The 27,348-nt window shown below is 30.5% G+C and overlaps 1 protein-coding gene across 2 annotated transcripts; it reads right to left on the minus strand.

Annotated features, from left to right (window-relative positions):
• Positions 1-26,629, minus strand: LOC143066987 (5'-nucleotidase domain-containing protein 3-like). 2 transcript variants are annotated; one of them, XM_076239883.1, is made up of 16 exons: positions 26,425-26,629; positions 24,442-24,617; positions 23,934-24,008; positions 23,147-23,202; positions 22,537-22,627; positions 22,109-22,177; positions 21,225-21,281; positions 19,880-19,940; positions 19,465-19,567; positions 15,348-15,449; positions 14,387-14,471; positions 4,928-5,014; positions 4,234-4,287; positions 3,817-3,903; positions 3,031-3,095; positions 1-2,204 (listed from the first exon to the last, which is right to left on the minus strand). In XM_076239883.1, the coding sequence occupies exons 1-16, from the start codon at positions 26,597-26,599 to the stop codon at positions 1,997-1,999; spliced, it is 1,551 nt and encodes a 516-aa protein (XP_076095998.1). In that variant the 5' UTR covers positions 26,600-26,629; the 3' UTR covers positions 1-1,996. The 2 variants fall into 2 exon arrangements, with proteins under 2 accessions (XP_076095998.1, XP_076095999.1); XM_076239884.1 differs by lacking the exon at positions 24,442-24,617.
• Positions 26,630-27,348: the final 719 nt, after the last annotated feature.

Consider the following 27,348-nt stretch of genomic DNA (forward strand, 5'->3'; position numbering starts at 1 on the left):
AATCTTGTTGATACTTTTAATTTTAACAAACAACACCAAATACAACAATTGTTTAATAAACATGCATGTAAAGCACAATATAATGTATGCCCTATCATTCCCAAATTTAAAAAATTCATAAAACCAATATAAAACATGTGTAACTCTATATCAAAAAAGGTATATATTTTAATGCATTTGAATTTTTGAAAGATAAATATCTAAATTAGTAAATTTATGTAAAAATTAAAAACTTTAACATAAATACTACATCAGATCATGAGAAAAATAAAATTTATTTGAACAGACACCATATATGATAAAGAGTCAATAAATACCACCTGAAGTTGTAAAAAATGTAAATTCTTCAATCCTTTATAAATCAAGTTCATATAATGATGGAGTATGGTCACTTGACATGTTTGACATAGAAAGTTTTTATAGGTTTTGAGAGAAAGTTAATTCTGAACTAATGCATTACCACCAAGATATCTAATTTACGTTTTAAAAAAATCAAAACCAAATCCTTTAATTTCTACCATTCTGATATGTCATGCATCCTGTCAGATCAGGAACAAATAAAGGATTTAGTTTTAACAATATTGTAAAAAATGGCAAACTATTTTGTACATACATACCCTTAATACATGGATATAAGATGAATTATTATTTAACTATTTATGTTTTCAAGGAAATATGCTTCTTAACTGTAAACAAACAAATGCTGACACACAAATAAAGTAAAGTATTTCATAGTATAAAATTGGCAGTGTAATGGAAAAGTTTGAACAGTTTGAATATTCTATAATACGTAAAACCTTAAAGGTATTGAAAAAATCACCAAAGTGTATTTATAAAAGTTGAAAAATGTTATACATGAAATGTTCAACAATAGACATAACAAACAAAAGTGCTGTACAAAATTTGTTTCTTACCATGAAGGGTTTTCTTTAACTACAATATAAAAAAATATTCCAAGGACAATTTTAAAAACCTATAAGTAGAGAAACATCATATCAAAAATAAACAAGTTCACAAAACGCTATTAATTAAAGAGCAATAAAGACACCTAAAATAAGGGATAATCTCAGGTGCTCAGGGAAACAGATCCTGCTCCAGTAGGGATACCTGTACAAAGGTGAGATGAGAATTATCAGGTGATGTCACAACCAAAGAACAGGACTGTGGTTATGAAAATTTAAGCATATCCATGGCACAAATATTCCATAACGGTCCAACAACTAATGGCATTCCTATAACTTTCAAAGGGATGGCTTCATTATTCCCACTTTGAACACTGGTTTAGTGGCTTTCCTTGTAAGTAGCAACCCTCTATTAAAAATGCAAACTCTGGAATAATGTTTCAACTGGGAGATATATACTCCATATGCATGAGCTGCCGAAATGTTGTTACTACAAAATATGTCGTGCTACAAAAAAGATCCTAAAAAAACCTAGACAGTTGAAATATTCCCATGTCATCCTTAACTCAAAATCCTTACCCTAAGATATCCATAAATTCTTAAACCTTATCTGAACACTCAAGTCATAGTGCATCTAAAAGTATAAGGAGAAAACTAAAAACTACCTGAGCTCATCAATAAATAATTGCAATTAAAGCATTGAATAAATTGTACAGATCAGCATAAACCATAACAATGGCATATCACAACACAGTTTATAAAAAATTATTCTACATGTTATAACATTTTACCACACATGTCTATAGTATAACACTAAGCTACATGTAACAATGTTTTACCACACATTTCTATTTCCACACGTTTATAGTGTAACACTAAGCTATGTTTTACCACGTTTATAGTGTAACACTAAGTTCCGCACATGTCCATAGTGTAACACTAAGCTATCTTTTTACCAAACACATTTATAGTGTAACACTAAACTCCACACATGTCTATAGTGTAATACTAAGCTACATGTTACAATGTTTTACCACAAATGTCTTTAGTGTAATGCTATACTATCACAGTAGATTATATCTTCTACGGTTTTATTACAAATCAGAATATGGGGGATGTTCATGAGGTAGTGCCATTCTCCTTGGGTAGAAGGTATGGCATGTAGAGTATTCAAGAAGATCTGTAATGTCGGACATGTATATGTCTGCAAATCTGGCCAAACGTCGACTGAAGTACGTTGGATTGTGATATGTCCGAAAAATACTTCCAAAATGTGGATTGAACAAGGATTTAGTATAATCTCTGAAATGAAATAAATTAGGGTAACGTTATCAAAATGTACTATTTTACATTTATATAACACTAGTAAATAATTTACATATATAAATGGCTTTACATATTTGAATCTTTACAGTTTGTACACATATAAATATAAAATTGGCAAATTTAAGGCTAAAAATTGCATGAATCTATGCACTATGTCAACAATGGATATTTTCAAACCCTATTCTGTAAATTAATTTCTTGAGCAATTCACATGGCTCAACAGCGTTGTCCATAAATAATAACCCATTAGTAAACAATTCATCAACTAATCCTCTCTCAGTACCAGTATTTTTATCTGTTCAACAAACTCAACTTGTGGAATTAATTTTTCCAGGACTGTTTTAATGGCCCTTACCAATCCCACTTCATCAAACAAAAAGCTACAGGTTTAGAAACCATTAATATATCTTGAATTGAATTATCATAACCTAACCTAGTGCAATTACCAATTTGCAAATGAAAACTTAGAAAAAATGTTTGACTGTAGTCTTGTATTAAAGTGACTTTCATTTCAAATATTGTAAATGAACCTTACCTTAACTTATCTCTTTCTTTTAACCATTCATTTCTGAGTATGTAAATGAACCTTACCTTCAGTGGCGGATCTAGAAATTTTCATAAGTGGGGGCCTAAGAGGTGGCCCGCTCCAGTCACGCTTCAGTGATTCCCTATATAAGCAACCAAATTTTTTCCCAAAAAGGGGGGGCCCAGGCCCCCTGGGACCCCCCTCTAAATCCGCCTCTGACCTAAACTCATCTCTTTCTTTTAACCATTCATTTCTGAGTATGTAAATGAACCTTACCTTAACTCATCTCTTTCTTTTAACCATTCATTTCTGAGTATTGTAACACTGGGGTCTCTGTCCTCCTGAAAAGAATAATCAAAATAGAAATAAAGTGAAAACTAGATGTGTCAAAGCGACACGAATGGCCCCGTCTCAAAAAGTTGAAAAATCTGCAATTTCAATAACACATGTGGACACAAACATGATGGTAGTCTCACATATCAAAAATCAGCTGAAAATCTAGAGGCGTATAAAAATAAAGTCTATAACTGATTTTCAACAATTTTCAAAGTTGTAAACCCTTAATTTTGGCAAAAATTAGCGGAGCAGAACAAAACTTAAACTTGATCTGTAACTCATCATGAGTAACGCACATACCAAAAATCAGCCTAATATCTAAAAGCGTTTAGAAAAAGTCTGTATAACTGTGATTTTCAACAATTTATTAAAGTCCATACATACCTGTAAGTATTGAAATTTTCTACAATAAGAGTCAGCATCTAAAGCCAACTGTTAGATAAATTTACCTTCATATTTTTATTTTACTGATAAATAAAATTACTGTATTAAATTGTTTCCCCTAGGACTAACATTTAGATACTGTACCCACACTTGGTCTATTACATTAGTGAATACATTTAGTGTGTCAAATTAGCTATAACTGAATTTTTTTCATAAAAAAGATAACATTCTTCAGACTAACATATTTATCCTGATTGAACACTGAAAACTTAAGTAGTGTTGTGATTATATGATCAGGTAAAATCTCTGGTAGGTTAATTTACAAGGTTTTACTGTACTAACCTGAGATTCTTCTATGAGATCCTGTAAACAACACAACCAATGAACAGCTCCCTGGAACTTCAAAGTATTGGACTTTTCTATTTCTGTCTGAAAAGTATCAATATGTTGAGTTGAATACTTATGTAACAATTCTTTTGTGTCATGCTCAATAATCATTTGATCATGGATAGGGATTAATTTTGTCTTATCTTTACACCAAGCATTAGCAAATTAAATCATGAGTACTTATTCTAGCATGTACTTAATCAAAAAACTTTCCAATTTGGTATTGACAGTGAAGATAAATGTTGTGTATGTTTTTTTTTTTAAACTGTCACATGCATGACAAATACACTGCTAAAAAAGTTCTACTAACAATCTCCCACAGTTTGTGTCTGAGTGAAAAATTCTGAAGTTACCAAACATCTTTGAACATACCTCTAATTCAGGAATTATTGCACCGGTTCTCCAGCCATACTTTAAGGATGGATCCTGAAAAGGGGAGATAATATACATTCAAATTAAACATAATATACAACTAATACAACTAACATATCTCTTTATTTCCCGTATTATACCGTCAATGATTTTTTTTTAAATTTCCAAGTAAACTTTAAACTATTTCTATTTGAATATATGTTTAGTTTGAAGTACTTTAATTAGGAAATATTGGTTTTACAGATGTCATGCATTGCAATTTAAAATAACTATAGAATAATAAATTGAAAAATTAAAAAGATAAAAATATTCAACGAGTGACTGAACAACACATTAATTCACGAATGAGCGTAATTAACAGTTTTGTTTGGTCACAAGTTACTTTTTTTTCGATATTTAAATTCTTTGATAAGTTATTCTTTTTAATTCATTGGCAAATGGCTCTTTTATGGAATTAAAGAAGAAAATTTAAGGAACTATATCTTTTTCTACGCATTCACAATCTGTTTTGATTCGACGTTATCGACAACATCTTGACACCCTTATAGTTGTATGACATCAGAGACTGAGAGGAGTGAAATAATGGGTTTTTATTTCACTGTGAAATCAATATAATTCATTGCAACCTATGTAATAATGATTAGTATTCTTACTTAAATTATTATTTTTTTAAAGGATTAAAACTAGGACTTACTGCTAAATCACTGTAAACATGGTCACCAAAATATAAAACTTTGGATCCATACCAGCCTGTCATCTGTCTAAGTTGGAAGAAATTGCCCTGAAATTTAATATTTAATACAGTAATTCAAGACATTGAAACTTGTACAACTTGTATAATGTTAAAGCAACTGAAAATAATACAAAAATTTGACTCAGTATAATTATATTATGAGTTCAGACCTTAGTTTTTTAATAAATTCTAACTTTATATAGAAAATTCAAAAAATTTGTTAAAAATTATGTCAGTACTGTCCAAGCACCGATTACTTAGATGATGAAATAACATACAACCAAAAGAAAAATAATACAAAGACAAACACATTTCTAACCAAACAAAAATTGAACAACTGAAACCCAACAAATAACAAAGCACAAGCTTAGAAGCCCAAACTACATACAATATATATTGACAAAATAAACAACAGTAATAAATCAAAAGGCTTGTGAGTAAGAAGGATAAAGTCTCCTTTCATTAATCAAATGAGGAACAATTCTATTATTACTTTATAAAACAAACATTTACAGGAAAATTAAATAATATTATCTAAATAAAGTATTGTTTGTCATATGCGTGTGTTTGATTTGTTTTCTGTCTGTAATAACTGTCTCATTATTGAAGTAAACCCAAAATCTTCTTTTATTTATACAGATTATGTTGTTTTGTTTACTTTGTTGATTGCATTGACACTCTGAATCTCCTCTGTATTTACTTTACATACAATGTATATCTCTGGACTGTAATTAGTGATTTACACACAATATATATCTCTGGAGTGTTCACCGATTGTGTTGATATTATATCTGTATACTTGACCTTGAATAAAGTAAATTATTCACCTCTTGATAAACCTTGCCTTTTATGAGAGTATTGAATAAGGTTTAATATTCATCTCTTGATAAACCTTGCCTTTTATGAGAGTATTGAATAAGGTTTAATATTCACCTCTTGATAAACCTTGCCTTTTATGAGAGTATTGAATAAGGTTAAATATTCATCTCTTGATAAACCTTGCCTTTTATAAGAGTATTGAATAAGGTTTAATATTCACCTCTTGATAAACCTTGCCTTTTATGAGAGTATTGAATAAGGTTAAATATTCATCTCTTGATAAACCTTGCCTTTTATGAGAGTATGGAATAAGGTTAAATATTCACATCTCGATAAACCTTGCCTTTTATGAAAGTATGGAATAAGGTTCAATATTCACCTCTTGATAAACCTTGCCTTTTATAAGAGTATTGAATAATGTTAAATATTCACCTCTTGATAAACCTTGCCTTTTATGAGAGTATTGAATAAGGTTAAATATTCAACTCTTGATAAACCTTGCCTTTTATAAGAGTATTGAATAATGTTAAATATTCACCTCTTGATAAACCTTGCCTTGTATAAGAGTATTGAATAATGTTAAATATTCACCTCTTGATAAATTTTGCCTTTTATAAGAGTATTGAATAATGTTAAATATTCACCTCTTGATTAACCTTGCCTTTTAAGAGAGTATTGAATAAGGTTTAATATTCATCTCTTGATAAACCTTGCCTTTTATGAGAGTATTGAATAATGTTAAATATTCACCTCTTGATAAACCTTGCCTTTTATGAGAGTATTGAATAAGGTTAAATATTCATCTCTTGATAAACCTTGCCTTTTATGAGAGTATTGAATAAGGTTAAATATTCATCTCTTGATAAACCTTGCCTTTTATGAGAGTATTGAATAAGGTTAAATATTCACCTCTTGATAAACCTTGCCTTTTATAAGAGTATTGAATAAGGTTAAATATTCACCTCTAAATAAACCTTGCCTTTTATGAGAGTATTGCATAAAGTTAAATATTCACCTCTTGATAAACCTTGCCTTTTATGAGAGTATTGAATAATGTTAAATATTCACCTCTTGATAAACCTTGCCTTTTATGAGAGTATTGAATAAGGTTAAATATTAATCTCTTGATAAACCTTGCCTTTTATGAGAGTATTGAATAATGTTAAATATTCACCTCTTGATGAACCTTGCCTTTTATGAGAGTATTGAATAAGGTTAAATATTCATCTCTTGATAAACCTTGCCTTTTATGAGAGTATGGAATAAGGTTAAATATTCACCTCTCGATAAACCTTGCCTTTTATAAGAGGATTGAATAATGTTAAATATTCACCTCTTGATAAACCTTGCATTTTATGAGAGTATTGAATAAGGTTAAATATTCACCTCTTGATAAACCTTGCCTTTTATAAGAGTATTGAATAATGTTAAATATTCACCTCTTGATAAACCTTGCTTTTAATGAGAGTATTGAATAATGTTAAATATTCACCTCTCGATAAACCTTGCCTTGTATAAGAGTATTGAATAATGTTAAATATTCACCTCTTGATAAACCTTGCCTTTTATAAGAGTATTGAATAAGGTTAAATATTCACCTCTTGATAAACTTTGCCTTTTATGAGAGTATTGAATAAGGTTAAAAATTCACCTCTAAATAAACCTTGTCTTTTATGAGAGTATTGAATAATGTTAAATATTCACCTCTTGAAAAACCTTGCCTTTTATGAGAGTATTGAATAAGGTTTAATATTCATCTCTTGATAAACCTTGCCTTTTTTGAGAGTATTGAATAAGGTTAAATATTCACCTCTCGATAAACCTTGCCTTTTATGAGAGTATTGAATAAGGTTAAATATTCATCTCTTGATAAACCTTGCCTTTTATAAGAGTATTGAATAAGGTTAAATATTCACCTCTTGATAAACCTTGCCTTTTATAAGAGTATTGAATAAGGTTAAATATTAATCTCTTGATAAACCTTGCCTTTTATGAGAGTATTGAATAATGTTAAATATTAATCTCTTGATAAACCTTGCCTTTTATGAGAGTATTGAATAATGTTAAATATTCACCTCTTGATGAACCTTGCCTTTTATGAGAGTATTGAATAAGGTTAAATATTCATCTCTTGATAAACCTTGCCTTTTATGAGAGTATTGAATAAGGTTAAATATTCACCTCTTGATAAACCTTGCCTTTTATGAGAGTATTGAATAATGTTAAATATTCACCTCTTGATAAACCTTGCCTTTTATGAGAGTATTGAATAAGGTTAAATATTCAACTCTTGATAAACCTTGCCTTTTATAAGAGTATTGAATAAGGTTAAATATTCACCTCTAAATAAACCTTGCCTTTTATGAGAGTATTGCATAAAGTTAAATATTCACCTCTTGATAAACCTTGCCTTTTATGAGAGTATTGAATAATGTTAAATATTCACCTCTTGATAAACCTTGCCTTTTATGAGAGTATTGAATAAGGTTAAATATTAATCTCTTGATAAACCTTGCCTTTTATGAGAGTATTGAATAATGTTAAATATTCACCTCTTGATGAACCTTGCCTTTTATGAGATTATTGAATAAGGTTAAATATTCATCTCTTGATAAACCTTGCCTTTTATGAGAGTATGGAATAAGGTTAAATATTCACCTCTCGATAAACCTTGCCTTTTATAAGAGGATTGAATATTGTTAAATATTCACCTCTTGATAAACCTTGCCTTTTATGAGAGTATTGAATAAGGTTAAATATTCACCTCTTGATAAACCTTGCCTTTTATAAGAGTATTGAATAATGTTAAATATTCACCTCTTGATAAACCTTGCCTTTAATGAGAGTATTGAAAAATGTTAAATATTAATCTCTTGATAAACCTTGCCTTTTAAGAGAGTATGGAATAAGGTTAAATATTAACCTCTTGATAAACCTTGCTGTTTATCAGAGTATTGAATAAGGTTAAATATTCACCTCTTGATAAACCTTGCCTTTTATAAGAGTATTGAATAATGTTAAATATTCACCTCTCGATAAACCTTGCCTTGTATAAGAGTATTGAATAATGTTAAATATTCACCTCTTGATAAACCTTGCCTTTTATAAGAGTATTGAATAAGGTTAAATATTCACCTCTTGATAAACTTTGCCTTTTATGAGAGTATTGAATAAGGTTAAAAATTCACCTCTAAATAAACCTTGTCTTTTATGAGAGTATTGAATAATGTTAAATATTCACCTCTTGAAAAACCTTGCCTTTAATGAGAGTATTGAATAAGGTTTAATATTCATCTCTTGATAAACCTTGCCTTTTTTGAGAGTATTGAATAAGGTTAAATATTCACCTCTCGATAAACCTTGCCTTTTATGAGAGTATTGAATAAGGTTAAATATTCATCTCTTGATAAACCTTGCCTTTAATGAGAGTATTGAAAAATGTTAAATATTCATCTCTTGATAAACCTTGCCTTTTAAGAGAGTATGGAATAAGGTTAAATATTAACCTCTTGATAAACCTTGCTGTTTATCAGAGTATTGAATAAGGTTAAATATTCACCTCTTGATAAACCTTGCCTTTTATAAGAGTATTGAATAATGTTAAATATTCACCTCTCGATAAACCTTGCCTTGTATAAGAGTATTGAATAATGTTAAATATTCACCTCTTGATAAACCTTGCCTTTTATAAGAGTATTGAATAAGGTTAAATATTCACCTCTTGATAAACTTTGCCTTTTATGAGAGTATTGAATAAGGTTAAAAATTCACCTCTAAATAAACCTTGTCTTTTATGAGAGTATTGAATAATGTTAAATATTCACCTCTTGAAAAACCTTGCCTTTTATGAGAGTATTGAATAAGGTTTAATATTCATCTCTTGATAAACCTTGCCTTTTTTGAGAGTATTGAATAAGGTTAAATATTCACCTCTCGATAAACCTTGCCTTTTATGAGAGTATTGAATAAGGTTAAATATTCATCTCTTGATAAACCTTGCCTTTTATAAGAGTATTGAATAAGGTTAAATATTCACCTCTTGATAAACCTTGCCTTTTATAAGAGTATTGAATAAGGTTAAATATTAATCTCTTGATAAACCTTGCCTTTTATGAGAGTATTGAATAATGTTAAATATTAATCTCTTGATAAACCTTGCCTTTTATGAGAGTATTGAATAATGTTAAATATTCACCTCTTGATGAACCTTGCCTTTTATGAGAGTATTGAATAAGGTTAAATATTCATCTCTTGATAAACCTTGCCTTTTATGAGAGTATTGAATAAGGTTAAATATTCACCTCTTGATAAACCTTGCCTTTTATGAGAGTATTGAATAATGTTAAATATTCACCTCTTGATAAACCTTGCCTTTTATGAGAGTATTGAATAAGGTTAAATATTCAACTCTTGATAAACCTTGCCTTTTATAAGAGTATTGAATAAGGTTAAATATTCACCTCTAAATAAACCTTGCCTTTTATGAGAGTATTGCATAAAGTTAAATATTCACCTCTTGATAAACCTTGCCTTTTATGAGAGTATTGAATAATGTTAAATATTCACCTCTTGATAAACCTTGCCTTTTATGAGAGTATTGAATAAGGTTAAATATTAATCTCTTGATAAACCTTGCCTTTTATGAGAGTATTGAATAATGTTAAATATTCACCTCTTGATGAACCTTGCCTTTTATGAGATTATTGAATAAGGTTAAATATTCATCTCTTGATAAACCTTGCCTTTTATGAGAGTATGGAATAAGGTTAAATATTCACCTCTCGATAAACCTTGCCTTTTATAAGAGGATTGAATATTGTTAAATATTCACCTCTTGATAAACCTTGCCTTTTATGAGAGTATTGAATAAGGTTAAATATTCACCTCTTGATAAACCTTGCCTTTTATAAGAGTATTGAATAATGTTAAATATTCACCTCTTGATAAACCTTGCCTTTAATGAGAGTATTGAAAAATGTTAAATATTAATCTCTTGATAAACCTTGCCTTTTAAGAGAGTATGGAATAAGGTTAAATATTAACCTCTTGATAAACCTTGCTGTTTATCAGAGTATTGAATAAGGTTAAATATTCACCTCTTGATAAACCTTGCCTTTTATAAGAGTATTGAATAATGTTAAATATTCACCTCTCGATAAACCTTGCCTTGTATAAGAGTATTGAATAATGTTAAATATTCACCTCTTGATAAACCTTGCCTTTTATAAGAGTATTGAATAAGGTTAAATATTCACCTCTTGATAAACTTTGCCTTTTATGAGAGTATTGAATAAGGTTAAAAATTCACCTCTAAATAAACCTTGTCTTTTATGAGAGTATTGAATAATGTTAAATATTCACCTCTTGAAAAACCTTGCCTTTAATGAGAGTATTGAATAAGGTTTAATATTCATCTCTTGATAAACCTTGCCTTTTTTGAGAGTATTGAATAAGTATAGATTATTACATGGCATTTTTCATATCAGACCCTTTATCGGCACCAAGGTTATGATATCAGCCCAAGAGCCGCAGGCTCGAGGGCTAATATCATGAACGAGGGCCGATAAAGGGTCTGATATGAAAAATGACATGTAATTATCTTTTTATCATATACTTCAGCAGAAGAAATACAGACAAGAACTATTAAAATTTAAATTTGTTTGTCTTTGCACTTTCAGATAATATTTACAGCCAACAACCAAAAAAATAATCTTAACTTTAATTGTTTTTATTGATATTACAAGCATTTTATTTATCTTGTCACAACAATTATCATGTTCTTCAATAATATTGTTACCTCATTTATGTCTTTCAAAACATATTTAACTTAAATCTTTTTTGCTCCTCAAACATTTTGTGAAAAGTCTTATCACTTGCCGTTTTCCGCGTTCTTTTGTCGTTTCAAACAAATTTCCGGAAATGCACGAAGTTGCATGTGATAAACGTCACGGAAATTAACGGAAAGGCATGTAATAACATTCCGGAAGCAGTCAATAAAGGTACCTTTATCAGCCCGCTATGGGGTTTCTTAGGAATCTGGTCAATAAACCTAGTAATCCTTTCATAGCCTTTTGATATTTTCAAATGTTATTGAACTGTAAAATTTTAGTAATATTGTATACAAGTATATGATAAGGTTAAATATTCACCTCTCGATAAACCTTGCCTTTTATGAGAGTATTGAATAAGGTTAAATATTCATCTCTTGATAAACCTTGCCTTTTATAAGAGTATTGAATAAGGTTAAATATTCACCTCTTGATAAACCTTGCCTTTTATGAGAGTATTGAATAAGGTTTAATATTCATCTCTTGATAAACCTTGCCTTTTTTGAGAGTATTGAATAAGGTTAAATATTCACCTCTCGATAAACCTTGCCTTTTATGAGAGTATTGAATAAGGTTTAATATTCATCTCTTGATAAACCTTGCCTTTTTTGAGAGTATTGAATAAGGTTAAATATTCACCTCTCGATAAACCTTGCCTTGTATAAGAGTATTGAATAATGTTAAATATTCACCTCTTGATAAACCTTGCCTTTTATAAGAGTATTGAATAAGGTTAAATATTCACCTCTTGATAAACTTTGCCTTTTATGAGAGTATTGAATAAGGTTAAAAATTCACCTCTAAATAAACCTTGTCTTTTATGAGAGTATTGAATAATGTTAAATATTCACCTCTTGAAAAACCTTGCCTTTAATGAGAGTATTGAATAAGGTTTAATATTCATCTCTTGATAAACCTTGCCTTTTTTGAGAGTATTGAATAAGGTTAAATATTCACCTCTCGATAAACCTTGCCTTTTATGAGAGTATTGAATAAGGTTAAATATTCATCTCTTGATAAACCTTGCCTTTTATAAGAGTATTGAATAAGGTTAAATATTCACCTCTTGATAAACCTTGCCTTTTATGAGAGTATTGAATAAGGTTTAATATTCATCTCTTGATAAACCTTGCCTTTTTTGAGAGTATTGAATAAGGTTAAATATTCACCTCTCGATAAACCTTGCCTTTTATGAGAGTATTGAATAAGGTTTAATATTCATCTCTTGATAAACCTTGCCTTTTTTGAGAGTATTGAATAAGGTTAAATATTCACCTCTCGATAAACCTTGCCTTTTATGAGAGTATTGAATAAGGTTAAATATTCATCTCTTGATAAACCTTGCCTTTTATAAGAGTATTGAATAAGGTTAAATATTCACCTCTTGATAAACCTTGCCTTTTATGAGAGTATTGAATAAGGTTAAATATTCACCTCTAAATAAACCTTGCCTTTTATGAGAGTATTGAATAAGGTTAAATATTCATCTCTTGATAAACCTTGCCTTTTATGAGAGTATTGAATAATGTTAAATATTCACCTCTTGATAAACCTTGCCTTTTATGAGAGTATTGAATAAGGTTAAATATTCATCTCTTGATAAACCTTGCCTTTTATGAGAGTATTGAATAAGGTTAAATATTCATCTCTTGATAAACCTTGCCTTTTATGAGAGTATGGAATAAGGTTAAATATTCACCTCTTGATAAACCTTGCCTTTTATAAGAGTATTGAATAATGTTAAATATTCACCTCTTGATAAACCTTGCCTTTTATGAGAGTATTGAATAAGGTTAAATATTCACCTCTTGATAAACCTTGCCTTTTATGAGAGTATTGAATAACGTTAAATATTCACCTCTTGATAAACCTTGCCTTTTAAACCTTGCCTTTTATGAGAGTATTGAATAAGGTTAAATATTCACCTCTTGATAAACCTTGCCTTTTATGAGAGTATTGAATAAGGTTAAATATTCATCTCTTGATAAACCTTGCCTTTTATGAGAGTATTGAATAAGGTTAAATATTCATCTCTTGATAAACCTTGCCTTTTATGAGAGTATGGAATAAGGTTAAATATTCACCTCTCGATAAACCTTGCCTTTTATAAGAGTATTGAATAATGTTAAATATTCACCTCTTGATAAACCTTGCCTTTTATGAGAGTATTGAATAAGGTTAAATATTCATCTCTTGATAAACCTTGCCTTTTATGAGAGTATTGAATAATGTTAAATATTCACCTCTTGATAAACCTTGCCTTTTATGAGAGTATTGAATAAGGTTAAATATTCATCTCTTGATAAACCTTGCCTTTTATGAGAGTATTGAATAAGGTTAAATATTCATCTCTTGATAAACCTTGCCTTTTATGAGAGTATGGAATAAGGTTAAATATTCACCTCTCGATAAACCTTGCCTTTTATAAGAGTATTGAATAATGTTAAATATTCACCTCTTGATAAACCTTGCCTTTTATGAGAGTATTGAATAAGGTTAAATATTCACCTCTCGATAAATCTTGCCTTTTATGAGAGTATTGAATAATGTTAAATATTCACCTCTTGATAAACCTTGCCTTTTATGAGAGTATTGAATAACGTTAAATATTCACCTCTTGATAAACCTTGCCTTTTATGAGAGTATTGAATAATGTTAAATATTCAATTCTTGATAAACCTTGCCTTTTATGAGAGTATGGAATAAGGTTAAATATTAACCTCTTGATAAACCTTGGTGTTTATCAGAGTATTGAATAAGGTTAAATATTCACCTCTTGATAAACCTTGCCTTTTATGAGAGTATTCACTCTGTCCCATGACACATTTTCAAGAGAAGGATCATAAATTCTAAATGGCCTGAAAAGATAACAGATTTCTAAATTAGAAATAAATTCATTTTAATACATATATATATATACTGTTTTGTTTTGCTTGCACTACTTTTACTTGGAGAATAATAAACAATGCAAGGAAAATATAACTCTCTTTTACCAGTCCTATGAAGTAAAAATTCACAAGATTATTATCAAATTTCCAAACTGCATCTCATGCTTTCCAAAGAATCAATATAAATAACAGCAAACCAATCTCCACTACCCATACACTTTAACTCTCAGTATAGTTTTTTTGTTATTTAAAATTTTTCATAAAAATAAATATAGGCATGAGATTGTTTATCATGCAATTTTCCCAAAATTTCTATTTCCAAGAGCCATATATCTACTGCATGAATAATTAATCAGCGCTGATCATCAAACTGGTCCTAATACTTATTTAAGTCAACTTTTAACATGAATTTTATAAAATCAGGCAAGAAATGTAGGCATGAGAGTGCTAACAGTGCAATTTTCAATATAATTAACATTTCAAAGGGACAGAATTCCTGTAAACGTAGTTGATAGCACTGAATTTTAAAATTGTCCGAGAAATTATACAGATTTTACCCTGTGATATACATTCCATAAAAAAAAAAACATTTTAAAAGAAATTCAGGCTTACAGGGCTAAACTAGATAATTTTCAGCATAATTAAATTGCTAAGGAGCATGACTCTGGTAATAAATAATTGATCCACTTGTGATACCTTAGGAATCCTGCAGTCCACAGTGTAAAGTTAATCCAATAGCAATAATTCAATATCATAGGCAAAAGTTTATTTTAGGCACCATATGCACATTTAATAAATCATGTATCAGTGAAGATCAAAATAAAAACAAATACAGATTCAAATTACCTTGAAGCTTCATTGAAGAATTTTGGTTTTCTTGCATTGCAGATAATAACTTCAAACAGATCTCTCCAGTCATTTCCCATCATGTAAGTCATGCCTGCATCTCTGTACAAAAAAATAACAGAGCTGTTACAAACAAAACAAAACCAGATCCCTCCAGTCACTTCCCATCATGTAAGTCATACCTGCATCTCTGTACAAAAAATAATAGAGCTGTTACAAACAAAACATAAACAGATCCCTCCAGTCACTCCCCATCATGTAAGTCATGCCTGCATCTCTGTACAAAAAATAATAGAACTGTTACAAACAAAACAAAACCAGATCCCTCCAGTCACTCCCCATCATGAAAGTCATGTCTGTATGTCTGTACAAAAAAATAATAGAACTGTTACAAACAAAACATAACAGATCCCTCCAGTCACTTCCCATCATTTAAGTCATGCCTGCATCTCTGTACAAAAAATAATAGAACTGTTACAAACAAAACATAAACAGATCCCTCCAGTCACTCCCCATCATGTAAGTCATACCTGCATCTCTGTACAAAAAAATAATAGAGCTGTTACAAACAAAACATAAACAGATCCCTCCAGTCACTCCCCATCATGTAAGTCATGCCTGCATCTCTGTACAAAAAATAATAGAACTGTTACAAACAAAACAAAACCAGATCCCTCCAGTCACTCCCCATCATGAAAGTCATGTCTGCATCTCTGTACAAAAAAATAATAGAACTGTTACAAACAAAACAAAACCAGATCCCTCCAGTCACTCCCCATCATGAAAGTCATGTCTGTATGTCTGTACAAAAAAATAATAGAACTGTTACAAACAAAACATAACAGATCCCTCCAGTCACTTCCCATCATTTAAGTCATGCCTGCATCTCTGTACAAAAAATAATAGAACTGTTACAAACAAAACATAACAGATCCCTCCAGTCACTTCCCATCATTTAAGTCATGCCTGCATCTCTGTACAAAAAATAATAGAACTGTTACAAACAAAACATAACAGATCCCTCCAGTCACTTCCCATCATGTAAGTCATGCCTGCATCTCTGTACAAAAAAATAATAGAGCTGTTACAAACAAAACATAAACAGATCCCTCCAGTCACTCCCCATCATGTAAGTCATGCCTGCATCTCTGTACAAAAAATAATAGAACTGTTACAAACAAAACAAAAACAGATCCCTCCAGTCACTCCCCATCATGTAAGTCATGCCTGCATCTCTGTACAAAAAATAATAGAACTGTTACAAACAAAACATTAAACAGATCCCTCCAGTCACTTCCCATCATGTAAGTCATGCCTGCATCTCTGCAAAAAATAATAGAACTGTTACAAACAAAACATAACAGATCCCTCCAGTCACTTCCCATCATGTAAGTCATGCCTGCATCTCTGTACAAAAAAATAATAGAACTGTTACAAACAAAACATAACAGATCCCTCCAGTCACTTCCCATCATTTAAGTCATGCCTGCATCTCTGTACAAAAAATAATAGAACTGTTACAAACAAAACATTAAACAGATCCCTCCAGTCACTTACCATCATGTAAGTCATGCCTGCATCTCTGCAAAAAATAATAGAACTGTTACAAACAAAACAAACAGATCCCTCCAGTCACTTCCCATCATGTAAGTCATGCCTGCATCTCTGTACAATAAAATACCACTTTTACAAACAAAACAAAAACAGACTTTTGACAAGGAGAAAAGATATGTGTATGCAATACTAAATGTAATAAACGTATGTGTATAGTTTATTCTGTATTTTAAATGTTTTAGGCTTGATGAATAATCTTTTTTCTTAATGCCATATTATATTAGAAAATGCTGAATATTGAGTGGGAATTAATCTACTCGACATAAGGCCAATTAAAATTAATTGATAGATTTTCATCCCCGCCCGCCCCTCTGAAATCGTCCCATCTTCTTTTTTTTTTTTTTTTTTTTAAATATGATTTCCGGATTTTGTTCATGTCCTTTACCGGAAACCATCGATTATTTTGTTTCATTTAAAACTTCCTGTTTCAAATTTCGGTTTTGTATTTCTTTGAGTAATTTAACGAAAATGATTAAGTAGAAATATTGTGCTGCTCTATGATGACAACATCATCTACCGAGAATAGAGATTGATTACGAGAAGGGCATGAAATATTCGAGTTACGAGAAAATATTTTATCATCGGTATAAGGATATCATTCGTAAATATAGCTCAACATGCAGACATCTTATACGTTCAGGTATTTCACATCCAATATTTTATGGAAATATTCTTTATAAAGCACAAAAATGTCAGTATTCACCTCAGAAGCTAACAAAACCTTTAAATAGACTTATTAAGAAGGGATATAGTTACAATACTGTTGTCAGGTCATTAAAGATTGCATTTTTGGCGTTAATATTGATTCACTTATAGGGTCTTTGCATCGGAACTAAACATATTTATTATTAATAAACCAGTTGTTGGCATGACACGGGTTATGTTCTTCTCATATATGTTATGATGGTATGATACTAAACCCCTCACGGGGAGGATTGTGCCTGATATTCATATGATGAAGACATAATTTTTCAATCAGTTTAATTGAGGTCCGGAGCTGGCATGTCAGTTAACTGCTAGTAGTCTGATATTATTTATGTATTATTGTCATTTTGTTTATTTTCTTTGGTTACATCTTCTGACATCAGACTCGGACTTCTCTTGAACTGAATTTTAATGTGCGTATTGTTATGCGTTTACTTTTCTGCATTGGCTAGAGGTATAGGGGGAGGGTTGAGATCTCACAAACATGTTTAACCCCGCCGCATTTTTGCGCCTGTCCCAAGTCAGGAGCCTCTGGCCTTTGTTAGTCTTGTATCATTTTAACTTTTAGTTTCTTGTGTACAATTTGGAGTTTAGTATGGTGTTCATTATCACTGAACCAGTATATATTTGTTTAGGGGCCAGCTGAAGGACGCCTCCGGGTGCGAAAATTTCTCGTTGCATTGAAGACCTGTTGGTGACCTTCTGCTGTTGTCTGCTCTATGGTTGGGTTGTTGTCTCTTTGGCACATTCCCCATTTCCATTCTCAATTTTATTTTAAAGCAACAATTACATAAAATTGAGAATGGAAATGGGGAATGTGTCAAAGAGACAACAACCCGACTGTAGAACAGACAACATGTACTTGATAACAGTGATTGCCAATCAGAGATATTTATTATATATAAGAGTTTAAAAAATTATGTATGATGCCTTAAACGGCATGTACATGTATATACATAATATAAGCTTATTTTACACTTATTTATACCCCGCGGTATGAAGAACTCTGACAACAGGGTTTCATATGAAATAAAATTTAAAAAATAAAATCCTCCCACCCGCCCCATTTTTTTCAAAAATTTGGATGAAAATCTACTTATTAATTTTAGTTGGCCTAATTGATCAATTAAACAAGTGTGCATAATCGAGAAATGTCTTGCCTGAGTTACTTATTATGTTTGAAATTATGTCAAAAGATTAAGGGAAAGAGGTTATACAGCAAGTATTACATGAAATTAACATTATCAATAATCTATGTAAATGAGTTAAAGTTAAAAGGGAACTGTATATACTCCATATTTAAGACTGTACTTTGGCAAATAATGGTTTACTTTTACAAATTATGACTTTGATGGAGAGTTATTGGAACTCATACCACATCTTCTTATATCTAATTACAATCGTTTCATAGAACAAGTAGATAACCTATTGATCATAATCCCCATCTTCAATTAAATGCAACGAAACAATTCATTTATGTTCTTTGAATATGGTTATCCTTTGGTACATGTAAAAAATAAAATGTCTCTTTTATTCAGTATCTTGTTTTGATATCATCACACTTTCGTAATACACAGGCCTATAGAAGTGAAATAAACTTTAAGGACAGAATATGTTAAGTTCATTATTAATCTCAAACAGATGTTAAATTATAATGTAAAATGCTGTTTCAATAATGTACTAAATGAACCAGTGATGGTAGATTTGATTTTGATTTTCGTGTTTTACCGTCACTTTTAAGCTCCGCACCAGTGATGATAAAAAAACAAGTTATACACTTATTACTTTATGTACCTACACAAAAGGGAATCCACTGTTAGTTATCAGAAACAGTTTCTTATCAGCCTTCATCAAATTTTCAAGAAGTGACATCACTTTAGGTCCTTTTTCTAAATACTTTTCTGAAATGATATATGCACATTATTTCTAAAATTGAGAATTTTTATAAAATTTTCAAAGTCTACTATTAATGACCTCTTTTTTCATCGTATACATATAAACTGTTAATTTTCTTAAAAATCTAATTTGATAATAAACTATTAGATAACAATCTTCAAAATTTAGGTGGTAGTAACATGGCTGCTTTAAAATTGAACTTCAAACCATTTTAAATTTCCAACATATAGCCTTAAAAGTATAATATTAACAATATATAACATGAATATTGAACAAATCTTGGTTAACAATATAGAACTTCAAAGATCAATTCTTACCTAAATTGGTCAAAATACTGTTATGTAACAATCCATTGGAATGGATCCCTTGGACAGCACCCTAATTAACATATAACATATTAAGTTTACAAATATTACAACCCTTGGACAGCACCCTAATCAACAAATAACATGTCAAGTTTACAAATATTACAACCCTTGGACAGCACCCTTATCAACAAATAACATATCAAGTTTACAAATATTACAACCCTTGGACATCACCCTTATCAACAAATAACATATTAAGTTTACAAATATTACAACCCTTGGACAGCACCCTTATCAACAAATAACATATTAAGTTTACAAATATTACAACCCTTGGACAGCACCCTTATCAACAAATAACATATTAAGTTTACAAATATTACAACCCTTGGACAGCACCCTAATCAACAAATAACATATTAAGTTTACAAATATTACAACCCTTGGACTGCACCCTAATTAACAAATAACATGTCAAGTTTACAAATATTACAACCCTTGGACAGCACCCTAATTAACATATAACATATTAAGTTTACAAATATTACAACCCTTGGACAGCACCCTTATCAACAAATAACATATTAAGTTTACAAATATTACAACCCTTGGACAGCACCCTAATTAACATATAACATATTAAGTTTACAAATATTACAACCCTTGGACAGCACCCTAATTAACAAATAACATATCAAGTTTACAAATATTACAACCCTTGGACATCACCCTTATCAACAAATTACATAGCACATTTACATTTATTAGATTTTAAAATACATTAATAGCATATTGAATGTTTAATAAATATAAAAAAAAAATCAATTTCAATAGGGCTAATCATTCTTTCTCATATAATAATTCTACAGACATAAGAAATATGACAAACATATCATTTTGATCTATTTAGAAAAAACACCAAGAATTATTTAATTTTCTTTTACAGCTCTTCTATAAAAGCATACAAAACAAAACTTTGGTCGACTTGCTTGGTATGTTTGCTTGGATGTTTGCAAACAATAGGTAGGCAGAGTTTCAATATATACTGGGATTTTATTGGACATGAATTGAAGTTAGTGTTTATTGTCCAATCAAATTTGATTATATAGTAAACAAACTAGTGTACCTTCCTGTTGTTTACTAACATCAAAACAAACATATCAAGCAAGTTGATCGATGGTTTGCATTGCATGCTTTTATAGAAGAGCTGTAAATGAGAAAACACTTCAATTATTTTATATAAATTTATGATTTAAAAATTTGACAGAATGTAATTTATTGTGTAGTGTGAGAAGATTCTATGTCACGCAGGAATTAATGATGAGTGATGCTAATGAGGAGTTAATCAACTTACCCTTACGTCATAGAAGACATATTCTGGATCATACTGAATGTCGTTCTCTCTGAAATACTGACATTCAATTAATATTAATTATCAGGAAAATGTAACATTTCTTTTCATATTGTGATGTTTAGTTAATACAAAGTTTTTCAGTTAACCACTTAGATGTACTGTAAATATAGAAATTATTGAGATGTTTTAATTATTGCAAAATATGCAACAGGGTTAGGGACGACATCAAAAGATCGATGTAGGATAAAAAATTTAAATCAAATAGTTTGGGGGTGGGGGGTCAGTGAAAAAACTATGTGAATTAAGTTTTTTATCCTACATTGAACTTTTGATGTCGTCCCTTATAATCACAATAATTTAACTCTCATTATGAATTTTTTTTATATGAATTCAACTGGAATTTTCTCAATATTGCAAAAAAAAATAATTTGCATTTTAGTCTAAAATGACAAAATCACAATAATAAATAAAATTGAGAAAGGAAATGGGGAATGTGTCAAAGCAACAACAACCCGACCATAGAGCAGACAACAGCCGAAGGCCACCAATGGGTCTTCAATGTAGCCAGAAACTCCTGTACCCGGAGGTGTCCTTCAGCTGGCCCCTTAAAAATATGTATACTAGTTCAGTGATTATGGACGTCATACTAAACTCCGAATTATACACAAGAAACTAAAATTAAAAATGCATGCAATAATTTCTGACTTTACAGTAGCTAGTATCATTACCATTGTAATTAAGTTCTGTTATCAATTTCATACTAAAACACATCTTTTTAGTTAGCCAAAATGTATTTCTTCTTAAAGTATATTGATTTTAGAGTTTTTTGACAAATTATATTTTAAAACATGAAACAGAAAGTTGTTTTTAGCAGTAATCATTACCTCAATAACTTCGGTTAATAATGTCATTTCAGGGGGTGCAAACAGGTCAACAAGCTGGTACATTGGACCCTGTAAGAAAAATTTTATTTTTAATAAACAAAGTATGTTATTTACAATAACAAAGTTCCCTTTCCACTTAGCGGGTGCAAAACTTGCTTTTCAATCCACTATAAATAAATATATAATTGTAGCTGCATTAGCCTGCTCTTTTTCGAAATCTACAAGAATGTCTTTAACATGCAAAAGATATGGCTCTCACGGGTCAGCCATTTATCGCCCCCTTCCAACAGACTATCAACTTGTTTTTGTGATTACAATGCCTTCTTATGGCTATCCTGTTTTAAACTTTTTGTCTACAACACATCAGCATTTACAGTAAATAAGTGCATCAAAATTGCACAATTGTCCATTTGCTTATAAGATCTTACCAGTCCATAGAATGTGTTCATAGATTCTAAAGCCACGTGGGTTCCATCATATAGCTTTATTACTTCCTCGTCTGAGACTTTCTGCATTCCTCTATAAATACAAACCAGTTAAAATAATTTACATAGATGGGACTAAATACTGGAAAATATAACTTACTACTTTGTTAAATGAGCAACAGTAGAAAATTGAGGGTTTAAAAGGGGGTGTACAGTAGACACCATTATTTCCTTTCAATTTCATTGACTTGTAAAAATCATTTGTTTTGGAACCCTTCTCACTGATACAATACCACTATGATGGATGTATTGTTTGCATATATAAATACATAAATCTACTTTTAATATAGAGCTTCATTCAACCTTCAAATACTGAATTAATACAGTTGAAACTGTCTCCTCAGTCCACAATACATCCTAACTGGACAAAACTTGTCTCCCCAGTCCACAGTTCATCCAGAATAGAATAAAATTGCCTCCACAACTCATCTCTATTAGCAGGTATTTGTGATTGATTTTGAAATGACTCATTGACAAAAACACATTCATTCTGTCTCTCCACAGAGTGATATATACAGATAGCACTAATTGAATTCTCTTTATTCAAATTTACCTGTAAACTGTTCCAAGTTGTATGTTATGAAATGAATCTAATTTCATCAGTAGACCCTAGAATATATTAAAAACTCATTTAGAGAATGTCTGATTGTAAAAACGAACATTATATACCAAATATTAAAAACAACTAGCTGGCAATTTGCTTGTTTCTATTTGTCGGAAGGCCCGAATCTAGTTTGATGATTACCTATAGCATTCCAAGAAAATTTGTATTAAAAAAATACCCTTTTTTTTCATATAAGCACCTCTCTTTAGTTATTATTTGGACCTACCATTTTAAAATTTTACCAAAATCAAATTTAACTAGTGAACTTTGTTTGTCCAATGTACAATATATATACAATACCAAAACTTTATAATATAAAATATTAAAGAAGATGTGGTATGATTTCCAATGAGACAACTCTCCACCAGAGACCAAATGAGCAGAGGTAGTAGAAGAATGTTAGTAATTGTAGACAACCTTCAACAATGAATAAAAACCATACTGCATAGCAAGCTTTAAAAGCCCACAAATTGACAAACGTACATGTAAAATAATTAACACTAAAAGACTAACTAAGGGTCTGATTCACATAAAAAACAATCAACGAAAAGAACAAATATGATATGCAACACTGAATTACAGGCTCCTACTTGGGAAAGACCAGAATGTGGTGGTGTAAAACAAGTTAGGGGGGGACTATTTGTATCAAGGATACATAAGACTATAATTTATATGGAAAGAATAACTATAACTATAAAGCAAAATAAATCATTAAAAAAAGTGAAACATTTATTACCTTGCGAATGTCATAGTGGAGACCGCGTACAGCAAACTCTGCACTATACTCAAATTTGAGTATATCTTTAGGGTACTGAAAAATGAAATTAAAAGAATTTGCAATTGTCAAATTCTATCATTATATAATCTAAACATCAAAAATATTGTTTTCTATGATAGTTACATTTTTGTAGTTTATATGTTCAGTACTGGATCTTATTATGAACCTAAATTTACTATAACAAAATCTTATGCTACAGTTATAATTATTGTGAACCCAATTATACCTTACCACATATTCACCTAATCCATTTAAACTTTTAGCAGTTCTATTGTCCCATTGGACAAATACAACAGGTATTATGCTCTGTAAAGTTTATTCACTTGGACCTTTAAATTTCTTCTAAGAGAAATCTATCACTCATTGATTAATCTACCGGAGTAAAAAGTTCATCTGCTAAATTGACGGGAAATAATTAACATGTGTAACATTTAAAAAACTACATGTAAAAAATTTGAGTGATTACCTTATACTTGTGGACTAATGCATCTTTTCCCAGACGGAAGATCAAACTGTGTAATTCTTGTTTGTATGAAGCTAATGTGTAATCATAGTCAAAACCATAAACTTTGATGTGTTTTAATGATGTCTCATTGTTTGCAAACACTGCATGTTGGTTAACTGTCACATGTTCACTTTTTTCTGGAGAAAAAAATCCATATATATGAACAATAGTAATTAGTGTTCTTCATAAAATAGTTCATAGTACAGACAGACTTTCAATTGAATTACATGTCATATGCCTTTTTGTGATGTATACATTGTATACACATGCATATTGATTTCCAATAAAACACATTTTTTTTGTGTGCATACAATCACAATGTGTATAGACATGAAAAAGCAATTGCATTGTCAATGATTGTGTCTATGTAGGAATACTAATACAAATACTTTATTAAACCAATTCCGGAGAGAAAATTTCAGGGACTGAATTTTCGGCTCTCCCTTGACACCATTTGTGAGTATGGTCTTGAGAACAATGATAGTCCTCAGGAAAGGAACAATAAATGGCTGACCCGTGTTAAGGAAAACCATTAGAGAGACCTTTTTCTTCAAGCTGCACATAAAGAGAAATGTACTTTTGGACAAAAAGACTTAGAGGCACAGCGTAGATGATAAATTAGCATGGAGAGGGGGAGGGTTAGGGAGACCATTGACTCTGGGTCTTAAGCACCGGCTTCCTTACAGATTCCTAGTGAACATACTTTTAGATTTTACCGTACGTATACTTTTATCACGATATAGTAATCCCATGTGAACACTGAACTTTTAGATTTTAAAGAGCATATATTTTTAGAACAGTGAACTTTAAATACGTATTAACCAGGCAAAGCCGCTTTATATATATTCTGTATGTGATAGTGAGGGTATTTCATATTTTAAACGATTAATAAGGTGTTGCTTTTATATATATTAACACAAAATCCCATGTGGAAAGACTTGTTTTAACTTTGCTTTAAAAATCGCAATGAAATTTTCACTATAAAATTGAAAAAGGAAATGGTGAATATGTCAAAGCGACAACCACCCGACCATAGAGAAAACAACAGCCGAAGGCAACCAATGGGTCTTCAATGTAGCGAGAATTCCCGCACCCGTAGGTGTCCTTCAGCTGGCCCCTAAAATATGCATAATAGTACAGTGATAATGGACGTCATACTAAACTCCGAATTATACACAAGAAACTAAAATTTAAAATCATACAAGACTAACAAAGGCCAGAGGCTCCTGACTTGGGACAGGCGCAAAATTGCGGCGGGGTTAAACATGTTTATGAGATCTCAACCCTCCCCCTATACCTCTAGCCAATGTAGAAAAGTAAAAGAATAACAATACACACATTAAAATTCAGTTCAAGAGAAGTCCGAGTCTGATGTCAAAAGATGTAACAAAAGAAAATAAATAAAATGACAATAATACATAAATAACAACAGACTACTAGCAGTTAACTATATAACATATAACTTTTAAAATGTCCGCAGGTGTCGTTGTGGATTGCAAATATTATCTTTAACAATATTCATATATGAAAATAATGTATATAATGGTGGAAGGATGAGCCAAAATTCATGGATAAATTGGGGTGATGGGATCCAGTCACAGCACCATTGTAAATAATGAGCACCGCCACCTAAAGCACCTGTTGAACACACAGAACTTGTGTGGTTCTACTTTGAAGGGGGTAAAGATACACAGGTAAGGTAAGGTTAGGGTTCATGTGGACCCTTTGGTTAAATTTTTACCTCAAAAAATTATTATTTACTCTGTACAGACAAATCTGTGCATCTGGAAAAGTTTTAAAGCATAGCATGCCCTAGATAAATAGAATTCAAATATGTTTTAGAAAAATAAAAACTTAAAACAGGATTTTGCTGTGCACTTTTTGAACTTCCAGAACTCATGGAACTTTGGAGATCTTTGACTTTGAAGGAATTGGTTGTCATACCTTGTATCTTTTTCTTTTTGGTCTTGTATTTGTCAGTCCATGATTGCTTGGGGTTTGGCGCAGCTGATGATAGACATCTGCAGCATGTTGGCAATGCATTCTGCTTATAATTTTCTAGGAAAGTTCTCAGAAATATCCTTGAAAGCGCACTGCTTGTTGATTTCATTGCAGACATCGGTCGTTCGGAACTCCTTTAGACTTTCCCTTACAGGGGTTACACTAAAAACCTGAAAGTGGACCTGAAAAGACCTGAAAAGACCTGAAAATATACGACTAAAATTATTCAAATTGCAATAACTTTTTTTATTATTGGATGGAATTGCTTCAAGTTGGAATTTTATTAATTGTAAATATTCAAATTTCATTAAAATTAAAAAAAAATAAACTAAAAACAATTTTTTGATGCCAAAAGTTGGACCTGAACGGAGAAATGAAAAGACCTGAAGGGACCTGAAAATCTATGTCGGACTAATTCTAACTACAATAACTTTTTTAATATTCAAAGGATATCTTTCAACTTTAGATTTTGTGAAACTAAAAGTTAATTATAATGATAAAATAAAAAAAAAAATATATGAAAAATACCATTTGGGAGTGAAAACTCGGAACTGAACGGAAAATTAAGTAACATAAATTTGCTTGAAAAGACTGCGGTCAGATTTATTCAATATCTTTAACTGTTTTCAATCATTCTCCTTGAAATATGAATTTTGTTATAGGAAAGGTATAATATATCATTGAAATTATAAAGAATTTTATCGAAAATATAATGGTTGAGTTACAAAATTCGGACCTTGTCGGTGAAATAAAAAACATGAATGGATTATAGGGGTAGTTGTATTTAAACTCGCAAAACATTGTTTTCCTATTTGTTTCTATTTTAGACAAAAGTCTATTGAAGAGAACGAATTACTTTATATTTAT

This window comes from Mytilus galloprovincialis, chromosome 3, assembly GCF_965363235.1.
Source record: "Mytilus galloprovincialis chromosome 3, xbMytGall1.hap1.1, whole genome shotgun sequence".
Lineage (NCBI taxonomy): Eukaryota > Metazoa > Mollusca > Bivalvia > Mytilida > Mytilidae > Mytilus > Mytilus galloprovincialis.

Bases quoted from the DNA above. Each gene is read 5' to 3' on its own strand.
- LOC143066987 (XM_076239883.1), bottom strand. From the start codon at position 26,599: ATGTCTGCAATGAAATCAACAAGCAGTGCGCTTTCAAGGATATTTCTG. The intron at 22,628-23,146 runs GTAAATTTGAAT...TTGTATTTATAG, and splicing joins CAACTTGGAACAGTTTACAG to AGGAATGCAGAAAGTCTCAG. The intron at 4,288-4,927 runs GTAAGTCCTAGT...TCCCCTTTTCAG, and splicing joins ATGTTTACAGTGATTTAGCA to GATCCATCCTTAAAGTATGG.